Source organism: Sinocyclocheilus anshuiensis, unplaced genomic scaffold (genome assembly GCF_001515605.1).
Source record: "Sinocyclocheilus anshuiensis isolate Anshui unplaced genomic scaffold, SAMN03320099.WGS_v1.1 scaffold1154, whole genome shotgun sequence".
In the NCBI taxonomy this organism is placed as follows: domain Eukaryota; kingdom Metazoa; phylum Chordata; class Actinopteri; order Cypriniformes; family Cyprinidae; genus Sinocyclocheilus; species Sinocyclocheilus anshuiensis.
This window is the reverse complement of record NW_015542345.1, coordinates 525020-537226: the sequence shown is the minus strand read 5'-3', so window position 1 is coordinate 537226 and position 12207 is coordinate 525020. Positions and strand designations below refer to the sequence as shown.

Genomic DNA, 12207 nt, shown 5'->3' with positions numbered 1-12207 from the left:
GTTTTGTTAATATCTCTTGAAATAACCACATTGAATATCATTTCGGGTTAAAACTGTAGGGAAAGTGGTCTGGATCTGTTCTGCTATTTATCAGAGGTAGTAGAGTGCCTAGCTCACTAATGCTTTTTCATTTAGATTTTTATCTCTAAGTAGTCTGTGCACAAAGGTCAAAAAAGTGGTCCATTTGTTATATAGATGATCCAGAAATGGCATGCATTCAAGTGAAAAAGAAATGTGCTTTCTGAATAGACATTCAATCCCTTATTAAATTAATTGGTCTTTTTGCTGATGCTTTGTTCAGCTGAGGATTTTGAGTGCTTTGTGTTCTTTCAAGGTCACATTGGTGTCTCTCCCTCCCAAATGGATTCTCTAATGATCTCTCTCTCTTTCTCGTTTCCTTCCAGAGCATCAGAGAGATCCCACCTGGCTTTGTTAAGCCTACATGCCTGTGAAATGACCGCATCTCCTGCTTGCCCTCCCGTGGAGTGAGCAGTTGTCCTTGACAGTGAAACAGAGATAAAGAGAGCCATTCTCCTCCTATGGATTACAGACCCATAGGTCTGAATGCCCTGACGTGGGTCAGTCATCTTTCACAGACTTCTCCCAGCGCCGTCAAGCTCCTTTGCCATTCCGTAAAATGCTGGAGTTGGAATTTCAGGTCTGGACGATTTCCCGTCAGGTATGAATGTCCCTATCTTTAGGACCAGAGGCACAGCAGACGAGGTTGTAGAAGCTTGAGAAGCACCTCACCTCAGAAATGCAGACCGATGATCTATTTGCCAAAAAGCTTCAAGCCTTGAATGGTAATATGGGACCTCCTGGTGCAAACACACAGGGAACACCAGTAGTGCCCAAGATGGGCGTACGTGCAAGAGTGTCCGATTGGCCACAGAAGAAGGATGGCCACGGTCCACTGTCCAGATATGAAAGCCTAATGACGACCTTCCAGAATGGACAAACCAGTCAGTTGCCGGAAGACGTGGTCAAACAAAGCCCAGGTTCTCCTCCCAACCCCAGCTTTCTGGAGGCAAAATATGGACTTGGTGAACTTCTAAACCACTCTCCTGGTAAAGTTCACCACGCTCTCCAGAAAAGGAGCAACAGTGACGTCACCATCAGCGATATAGGGGCAGAGGACGTGGATCAGACGGCAATTAACCCCAATACAGGTGCCACTTTGCACCGAGAGTATGGAAGCACGTCCTCCATCAGTCGCCAGGGTTTGCCCGATGAAGGGTTTTTTGGCAATTTGAAGGTTTTCCAGCCAGAACTCTCGGAGCAACCAAGTGCACCACCTCCGCATGGCTTTCCAGAATTTCGCCGGTATGAGGCTGCCATTTCTCCAAGTCTTCAGACTGCTGCGCAGATTGCACGGGGGGACATTCTCTGCATTCCGAACTACTCAGACTATGTGGACAGTTCGCTCTTCTACAGCCGGGAAAGGGAGAAGTCTTTCCTACAGCGACAGAAATCTGAAAAGGGTGAGACATCCATTTTCCGCAGGCTGAAAACCATGAAAAGCGAGCAGAGGCAACTAAGTGACCATGACGATTGTAGTAGACATGGTCGTCCATTGAGTTTCCAGAGATGTTTTGCCCACTATGACGTACAGAGTGTGCTTTTCAATATTAGCGAGGCTGTTACCAATCGTGCCAACTTGGCACGTCGGAAGAATATTACCACGGGGGCTTCTGCAGCATCCCAACACCAAATTGGTGGGGGAATGGACAGTCCTGACCCTGTTTGCGAATCCCCTTTGGACAGCTGTGAGGAGCTAGGTCAAAAAGCTTGTACAGATCCTGATGAAGGGGATGGGAAGAGCAATGGTTTGGTGCTGAGCTGCCCGTACTTTCGTAACGAGATAGGTGGTGAAGGTGAAAGGAAACTGAGTGTCACCAAACCAAACAGTGGACCCCACAACAATGTAGGTGACAATTATACCATTGAGTCTACTTTAAGCTCACACTGCACCAATGCGGGGGTTTCCGTCTTGGAAATGTCCCGTGAGAATTACGCCTCTCGTGAAAACTACGCTGTTCCACGGGATTGCATCAAACGCTACATCATTGAGCACATTGACATGGGTGCATACTACTATCACAAATTCTTCTTCAATAAAGGTATGTTTTACAATCTAGATGTTAATTTGATTGGTCTACACAAAAGTGTACTATAGTGATAGATATGTATCTCTGAGTGTATCTCTCCCTGTATAATGTTGATCCCTTCTTATTCTCTTTTCTTTAAAGAACACCAGAACTACTTTGGTGTTGATGAGAACTTGGGCCCAGTGGCAGTTAGCCTTCAGAGAGAGAAACTGGAGGAGGGGAAGGAGGGACCACAGTATAATTATAGGGTCATCTTCAGGACCAGCGAGGTAGAACTGCTTCTGTAAAACACACTGTTTAACGCACATCATTTAACAATTTTTTTTTTTAGATCCATTGGTCTTTGAGCCACACACACATATATATATATATATATATATATATATATATACTGTTCATATATACACTGTTCTTATCAGGCAATGAGTGGACATCTCATTCATTTATAATTAATTTCCATCTTTCCATTAAGTCCATTTCCCAAAGCTTTTATATCATTCCTTCTGAATACAAATCAGAGCTGCCTCAATAACAGCATTGATTGTTTTGAAAATCAGCTCAAGATGGATGATGTCTGTGGTGTACTATTGATTTTTCCATGTATGGTGATATAAATTACCTTACTGTACTACATGATTCTCACCACTGACGCTATAAAAGTCCCAACCAGTGCGGCTTTCAAAATGGCAAGAGATCTTTCATATGTGGCCTGCCAGGGGTTTTCCCAAGGCCGACTGGATAGTTTGCTGAACTGGCGGTTGAGCGTACAATGGACCTCTTGCTAAAAGCCAAAGCGTTACTTCAGCATTCGCCACAGTTAGTTGAACTCAATTATTCGTCAGAAAGATTGGCAGAGCATGTCGCTGGATTCAGCATCATTGCGGGGACACTCTTAGAGAGTGGTTTGCCATTTGAGAGGCAACTGCAATGGTTTTATCCATCTGTTCACCATTTGAGAATGCTGTGTATTCATTTAATAGATACATTTGCTCAGTTCAACCAACATTGTGAACTCTTTCCTTTTTTTGCTAAACTTCTCTCTCTTCACTCTGTCCATCTTCAGCTCACCACTTTGAGAGGCTCAATTCTGGAGGATGCCGTCCCCTCCACGGCTAAGCATGGGACTTCCCGTGGACTCCCTCTTAAAGAGGTGCTGGAGTACGTAGTTCCTGAGGTCAACATTCAGTGCCTCAGACTGGCCAGCAGCTCACCTAAAGTCCCAGAACAACTGCTGAAGCTGGATCAGCAGGGGGTAAGTACTGTACTAAAAGCTCTACAGTCAGTTTTACACATAGAAATGGTAAACAAATTACTTGATTTAAGTTTAAATACTATAAACCATATAGGCCCTATGATTTCCGCGATGCGGAAAACGTGGATGGAATTGCGGAATCCAGTCATAAAAATGGAATTTACTTCATAACGCAGAACGTCACAGAATTTGCCAAATTTTGGATGGATACATCAAAAGTAGGTAAACTACACTAAAATCAAAACGCGATATGGACTAGTGTCTGTGAATATTAAGCTGCAAAAATACCATTTAAATAGGAATTCTGCATATTCTGTGAGAATGAATGGCACAGACACGTGGTTTAGTTTACTACATGACGCTCGCAGTCTCTGCCGCCTCAATATATGAGTATATGAACACATATATTCATGAGCATTTTAACGTTTCTTTTGAGTAAAACTATCATTATATACAAATGGAAACTTAAAGGTCTTCACAGCAACCCGTCAAAATAAAAGTTCAGTTTAACTTGAAGAAACCATGACAGAAATATTACTTAATGTAATGATAGTACTACTAATAATACAATTATTAAAACATTATTTTTAAAGGAATATTTACCAGATAAATTATTTACCAGAATTTGCAGAAAAATGTAAATACACAACACAGTATTTCTGAAAAAATAAATAAATAAAGTAACAATATTTCTGTTAATTAGACATGTTTTTTCATTAATAACATTTAATTTAACCATTAAAACAGAGTCTAGAAAAATTTAAAAGAAAAAAAAAAAACGAAATCCAGAAAAATTTAAATGGAAAAAACAGAATTTGAAAAAAATAAAATAAAAAAATTATTTTGTGAAAAATAAAACTTTTTTCATAGAAAAATGAAGAACTAAGTAATTATTTATATATGTATTTATTTAGTTTTGCAAGAAGATAGTCTTTGACCTAGTATGGCATTTAAATAATAACAGAATATATCATATCTGTTATTATATTGTGTACTTTTGCACTGGAACAGTTCCAGGACTGGAACTATACCTTTTATAAATCTCTAAAATATTAGATGTGTATGTGACAATTTTAATCAGCGCCCTGTAGTGTGACATGCTGTAATTAATCTAAATTTGTTTTAAACATGATTTATTCTTATTTTATAATTGTATAATTTGCATTTTTATGTCCTCTTATTAACTGAGAGACTGTATTGAATATATTTGTTAGTTATGCTGTATGACCATTTAAAATGAATTCGTCAGTTTATAAATTAGAATTGAATTGCAGTCTTGTAAAAGAAATGTTGTAGTTACAGGACATAAGATATACTGTTTCCCTTATACAGATATGTTAATTTATTTTAAAAAATGGATGATAAATAATACATGTCCATGAACTTTTATACATTAACTACCCAAACTACCCCTTGTAAGTGCTTGAATTGGTAAAATATACAACAAGCATTTCCCCACAATACAGCCAGACTGTAAAATGATCGTACCACCATTTGGACAGTAAGAGACAGTTTGGCTAACACAAACTGACAGGTGGGAAGAAACTTCATTCTCTGGGATGATTCATAGCATACAGAGTACAATGTTGTGAACCGTACATGTCCGCAAGGCTTGTAATTACTAAGACATAATCAAGTGGGGGTTTAAGGAGCCATCAGTTATATCCTTCATACGTCCCATTTGCTTAGTTTTAATGCATACTGATAAAACCAGAAACAGATGTTTTAAACTTCTGCTGATGATGTGATGTCCTTAAATGCTGTTGTTCATTTGATAACTTAAGCAACATTGAGCTTGTAAAGTGGCTCCTCTGGGCAAGGCACCTATCAGGTGCCACTGATGGCCTTACAGCATTTCCGTTTGAGGGTTCAAATTGCAGGTATGTCAGGATGAGACAGTGTTTTACTAAAGAAGCCTTTTATAAAAACAAAGATCCAATTACTTATTGACAGACCCAGACTTGCACATCTCAGGGCTAGAGGAGAACAGAGAGATGAGCAGTTTTGTCAGTAAACTGACTGAATGGAATCTGAGAAGCAGTTAAAGTCTTGATCGATATTGCAGCCACACGACGGCCAGAGGGGAAAATCTGAAGAGTAACCCTGTAGAACAATGAATGCATTGAAAAAGGCTAGTTGTAAAATTAAGGTTCGTAATTATTTCAAGTGGTATTTTGTCATCTCAAATCAATCAGTTTCAATGAATACCTTATTGAGGACCTAACTGTAAAATGATAATTCAGCTATTGTCTGCATTTCCAGCACTCAGACAAAAGATAACTAGTTTTCAAGGCAAATAATTTGGCAAAAACCGCTGAAAACATCACCATGGCAACCACCTAGCCACACATACCGGCCACTTGACCCGTCTGAGACGCTGCCAACTGTGACCAGCAGCACTTATGGTGAAAATGAAAGAAAAGAAAATCATTGCTCATCTTATGCTTTCTTGAGTCCCAGTCCCATTTCTTCATTTCGCCCTCCATATTCTCTCCCAGTTCTACCCTCTCTGATAATGGTGGGGTTTTTTTCTCCTCTAAAGACTGTTGGTGGCATTTTATGGCACAAAAGCCAAAGCAATTGTATGAATAGCACTAAAACTGCTTTTACCGTTTTTGAAAAATTTGAGATTTTGGACAATTGCCATAGACCTCTTAAAATTCCTGTCGTTGTAAACCAGCATTTTTTCAGTATGTCATCTGCTCATAAATTCCTATTATTATGAATGTTAAGTATTATATTTTTGACATACTGTTCATTATCTTTTAATAATTGTCTAAATAATTGTCTGGCTCTGCACTTTTTTTTGCCGGTTTAAAGGCCTGTGTCTGGTTCCAACGCTTCTTTCTTTAGTTTATGGCTTGTATGTGTGTCTCATACATAATGCAAAAGTGGCATCTGAGGCCAGTCCGCATGTCATTACGTGTCAGGCTTTCGCGTGGATTGATAGCACTTAACATGACTAAATCACCACTTGTGGTAGGCGATGTATATCACCGTTCCATAATATGCTTTAAGAGTGCTTTTGAAGGTTTCCTGTACAATGTGCATTAAAGATTGGATAAATATATTACTTTTTACTGTGTTCTTTTAGACTTGATTCTGTTTCGTAATCCTGCCATGTAATGTGTAAGGGACAGTACTGATATTTTTAATATTGTTACTTGAAATAATATGGGAAAATATTTATAATATTTCATTTAAATTATGTGAAAAGAAAAGACCAAAGAATGATACAATACATGAAATGACCACAGTGTGGAAGATCAGTTGCAAGGAACCAGTCAAATATACTGTACAGTATAATGGTCATTTTTTGAAAAATAAAATGACCACAGAATGCAGCGAATCCAATATTCCGCAGAGACGTATAATAGGTGTAATTAGGGCTTTGCTATACTCTGTGAAGGATGTAATAACTGGTTCACACTGAAGGTTAATACACAAAAAAAACTTGTCAAATATCATTATAATGCTTGAAACTGATTGTGTTTTTATTCTTTGTAAATTGTAGCTGAGTTACCAGCACAAAGTGGGCATCCTGTACTGCCAGGCTGGGCAGCGCACAGAGGAGGAGATGTACAATAATGAGAGTGGTAGTCCCGCACTGGAAGAGTTTCTAGATCTACTAGGTCAGAAAGTCCGACTGAAGGGGTTCAACAAGTACAGGGCACAGCTGGACAACAAAAGTAAGTGCTGCTCTCACGATGATATTTTCGAAATGTATGAACGTTTGATCCACTTTCGCTGCTGTGAAGCTTTGACAAGCCAAAAAGCTGCTTGGTAGCTTCAGGTTCATTTCTGAAATGGGTTTTGTTAATACCATATTTGTTCTCGGTCGGTGCATTGGACGGTTTCTCATAATCTCTTAGACTGTGCAGATGAGCCATTTGCAAATTAATATTGAACTGCAAGAGACTAATTTCGTGTTTCATCATCAGTGTCTTTTTAATTTACTGCCTTTATACTGATATGTGTGATATAATCGCATCGTTTCTGCAGCGGATTCCACTGGCACTCACTCTCTCTACACCACCTATAAAGACTTTGAGCTGATGTTTCACGTCTCTACAATGCTGCCCTACACACCCAACAACAGACAACAAGTGAGTCGGACACATTTCATAGTTAATACCTTCTTTTCATTTACTCATCTTTATGATCCAAGGCCATATGACCTTTTTAGATGGAACTTAAAGGGAGATATTTAGAGTTCTATATATTTGAGTTCTTAAGCTATTTCTGTTCATCAAAGAATCCTGAAAAAACCCCCCCAAAAAAATTAAACAGCACAATCATTTTCAACATTGCTAATAATAATAAACATTTCTTGCGCACCAAATCAGCATATTAGAGTGATTTCTGAAGTATCGTGTGACACTGAAGACTGGAGTAATGATGCTGAAAATTCATCTTTACAATCACAGAAATAAATGACATTATTAAATATATATATATATATATATATATATATATATATATAAAGCAGATATATAAAATTGTAATAGTGTTTTACAATATTACTGTCTTTGCTGTAAAAATGTTAAATACTAAAAAAAATCTTTTGAATGGTAGTGTAAGTAACTGATGACAACACTTTGATTTAATGGTAGAAATTTAACGTGTAGATAGGTGCGATTTTAATTTCTTTATTGCAAACAAAAAAGCAGATAATCCTAGATAGACTGGCCTTTCTGCTGATTTATGCACACTTGAACAAGGTCTGAACACTTACTCGTGCCTGTCTACACAAAACTCTATCAGCCCTCGTCAGTTCTCTATTCAAGTGGCTGGTCTTGATCTGTGCATCTTTACAGACCTCACAGAACCTAGACCAATTGTCCTGCATCCTGCTAATTGTAAACACTTCAGCGGGCAGGCCATGTTGTCATGGCAACTGTCTGAATGCCCCATCTTTAAAAAAAAAACTCCCTTTCCAGTTGCCCAGACAAGGCACAGATTTTATGTGTTAAGTGAAGAGCAGGACATATCAGGGCTAATTAATTGGAAATGCATCATTTTCTGATGGTGAAAGGCTGTTCTTATTTATTTGGTGGAACAAATTTTAAAAGATTTATTTCCCTTATCCGCTGTACTTTTCAATGGGCGGAACAATCCTAATAGAGTCTGCCGCAGATTAATTTACCACCGTAACAGCTTTCCATCAATGACTTCCTGAAATCCCCATGGCTAGACTGAGCTCAGTCGGATGATAAAATTGAGATTTGTGCTTTTAAAAGAAAACTTTTTTATAGAATGAGTAAAAAGAGAAGTATAGGAGCCCTTGCTTGGGTCTTTATTTGGCTGATTTGCGGGATTTGTTGTTTTCTGTCCATTGGATCATGGTCCTATAGGGATAATCTTGGAAAATAAGCTGGTGAAGATCTCCACAGCTTTGAGCTTTAAATTAAGTACACCTCTCTCTGATCTTCTTTCTTTCCTTTGCTGACAGAGAGATGAGCCCAAGGGATATACAGTAGACTACAGCTAAACCATTTACACATTACTTACGCTTTCTTACAGAAACAGTTGTTTATCCAGTATGCAGTAAATTATATGTGGATGTTTCTGTTAATACTTTTTTTTTTTCATTTATATGTTTTATTTTTAATTGTATTTAAAAAATACATTTTAAATGTTTTTATCCTGTTATGCATGTATTTCCACTTTTGGACAGTGTGTTTGAAGTTTGTTTTTGCTTTGGGTTTTTCATTGGATGGCATTAACTGTAACTAGTTTCTTGTTAAAATGTGCACTATGATGACTGTCTTCTTATGATGTGTTTCCCCATCCAGCTACTGAGGAAAAGGCACATTGGAAACGACATCGTTACCATCATTTTCCAGGAACCAGGAGCTTTTCCATTCACACCCCAAAACATACGCTCTCACTTTCAGCATGTCTTCATCATCATCAAAGTCCACAATCCTTGCACAGAGCATGTGTGTTACAGGTAAAATGTCAGTTATTTACCATTTTTAGCCTAGCCTTTAAAATAAAAGCTTCTGTTTTACAATTAGAATGGTGGATTAGCTTATATGTGGCTTTGCTAAACAAAATTCTGTTTTTTGCAAAGTCATACCCAATCCGTCCTGAATAAATCCAATTTTGTAAATGAAAGAACTCATTCTGTTGGGACGGGGGGCAGAGGTAGACAAAGATGCTTTCCAAACAGCTTGGTAACAGTCAGATTTGACCTCTCAGAATGATAGGGAGGATTAAAGGATGAGATCGAAGGGAATTCAATTTCCAGTCTTATTTACTCAGTGTGTACCTCTTAAGCTTGTTCAGCATAACATTGCAGAGAGCTGAGGGAGGCTGGAACCTGGCTTAAAGTAAAACTGCCCATCTCTTCTTCTGAGCAGATCTATGAGAGACTGCTACGGAAAGATTTCTGAATTGATGTCAGTGTTGAAGTCAAACGGAAAAGCTTTCTATGTATTCTTCTTACAGGGGACATGTTCTTCAGCCTTTTGCTCATATTACAGATATTTAAAGTTGAGCTTAATATGTGGAGACAGATGTAAGCCATTCATAGGTTGATTGGATTGATGTCCCGATAAAAGGATATATAAAATAAATATATTTTTAAAAATATTATATTTATATAAAAATATATTATATTTAGTGCTGTCAAGTTATTTAATTAAAAGTGTTAATTAAGTGCTGTTAATTAATCGTGATTAATCGCATCCAAAATAAATATTTTTTGTTTACATAATATATGTGTAGTGTGTATATTTATTATGTATATAAATACACACTCATACAGTATATATTTTGAAAATATTTACATGTATATGCTTTTTTTTTTTTTTGTCTTTTCATGGAAAAGAGCAGCATGAACATTTATCAGAATTTGTACTTTTGTGCTCCACCGAAGAAAGAAAGTCATTTGGATTTTGAACAGCATGAAGGTGAGCAAACGATGAGAAATATATTTTGTAACACCATTTGGAAATACTCTATAGTATTTACTAGTGCTGTCAAACGATTAAACGCATCCAAAATAAAAGTTTTTGTCTACATAATATATATATGTGTGTGTACTGTGTATATTTATTATGTATATAAATACACACTCATACAGTATATATTTTGAAAATATTTACATGTATATACATTTATATATTTATATTCTTATATTTTATATTTTATATAAATATATTTTATATATAAACATAACATATTTTTCTTAAATATATACATGCATGTGTTTGTATTTATATATAAATAATAAATATACACAGTATACACACATATATTACACATATATTAATCACGATTAATCGTTTGACATAATATTATTGTATTGTATTGTATTGCTCACCAGAGCTGTTTTTATTTAAAAACACTGTAACACTGTAACACTGTGTTCTCAGTGTCGCAAGATCCTTCAGAAATCCTAATATATTTGTGGAATATCTAATATTACACCTAAGTATCCTAATATCTTTGTGGAAACCATGATTAATTTTTTAGGATTCTTTAATGAGTAGAACGTTCAAAAGAGCATCATTTATTTAAAGTGACTAAAACTCATTTCATCGTATTTCTTTACTTAATAGTGTTGCAGTTGCCAGATCCAAAGACGTGCCTGCGTTTGGACCTCCCATACCCAAGGGGGTGATGTTCCCAAAGTCTGCTGTATTCCGGGACTTCCTGCTGGCCAAGGTGATCAATAGTGAAAACGCGGCCCACAAGTCTGAGAAGTTCCGTGCCATGGCGACGCGTACCCGCCAGGAATACCTTAAAGACCTTGTGGACAACTTTACCAGTGCAACGCCTGTGGAAGCCTCGGGTGCAAAATTCAGCTTTATCACCCTAGGCGCCAAAAGGAAGGAGCGCAGTCGGCCAAGGAACAATGCTCATCTGTACAGTACGGGAGCCATCACGTGGCCGGTGGTTGCTTGGGACAGTTGCCAGTCCACTGATATTGGTTGTTTGCTGGCCATCTCCCGAGAGTTTGTGGCGCTCATTGAGGAAGCGTCCCGAGAAGTGGTTTTCAACTGTTACTGCAAGGACGTGATTGGTTGGAGCTCGTCCTCAATGGTGGGCAGGGTAAAGCTCTTTTACGAGCGCAGCGACTGTGTGGTGTTTTCCGTGCAGGACGGATGCCCAGAGGAAGTTCGAGAGGTCGTACAACGATTAGAGGTATGAGTAGCCAATCCAGGATGAAATATCAAGTTTTATCTAAGCTGAAGCTGAAACCAAACTTGCCTTTTACTGTGAATAAGTGAGCACTGTTGGTATACAGGATCAAGTTTCTCTTGGAATCAGGGGCCAAGGGTCAATGGATTAGCATTAGAAAGGTAGAAAGACCATGTTAGAGCAGATTACTTTACCTTAGCTTACCTTAAGCTTGCCAGAACATTCACTTTATTCACTCTGGGATAAATACATACATCAACACATACCTTCATAAATCAATATTAGTTCCGCTTCTTGCTTTATTGCCATCCCATTCTTGCTCAGTTGGTCTAGACCTGCAGACATACACAACACTTTTTACAGTGCAGTGGAGGTTTAAATGGGTGTACATGCTGTTTAGGTTGATGGACCCAGTCAGCATGTGCGGTCCATTCTCTTTGTGGGATTTGACAGCTTGTAAAATACCGTCCTTTGACTCTTAAACATGCTCTTAAATGTGTTTATTGCATTGGGTGGTTTGCTGTCATCATCATAGCATTTGTGCAGCAGACCATCAGCACGTTTTTCTTGGAATAAGTAAAAATTAAAATTCAGTCATCATTTACTTAGCCTCATGTTGTTTCAAACCTATACGACTGACTTTTTATATATTGAACACAAAATTAGTCCCCCCCCCCCCCCACTTTTTTTTAAAAC

General features: G+C 37.9%; 1 protein-coding gene across 2 annotated transcripts in view; it reads left to right on the top strand.

Annotated features, from left to right (window-relative positions):
* The first annotated feature begins 404 nt into the window (after positions 1 to 404).
* The window catches only part of LOC107691278 (signal-induced proliferation-associated 1-like protein 2), a 36922-nt gene continuing 25119 nt past the window's right edge, over positions 405 to 12207 (top strand). For both annotated transcript variants that reach the window (XM_016489796.1, XM_016489795.1), the window contains exons 1-7: positions 405 to 2120; positions 2250 to 2377; positions 3172 to 3360; positions 6875 to 7049; positions 7363 to 7466; positions 9156 to 9313; positions 10929 to 11514. In XM_016489796.1, coding sequence (XP_016345282.1) covers positions 758 to 2120; positions 2250 to 2377; positions 3172 to 3360; positions 6875 to 7049; positions 7363 to 7466; positions 9156 to 9313; positions 10929 to 11514 — 2703 coding nt within the window. In that variant the 5' untranslated portion in view covers positions 405 to 757. The remainder of the gene's footprint in view (positions 2121 to 2249; positions 2378 to 3171; positions 3361 to 6874; positions 7050 to 7362; positions 7467 to 9155; positions 9314 to 10928; positions 11515 to 12207) is intronic.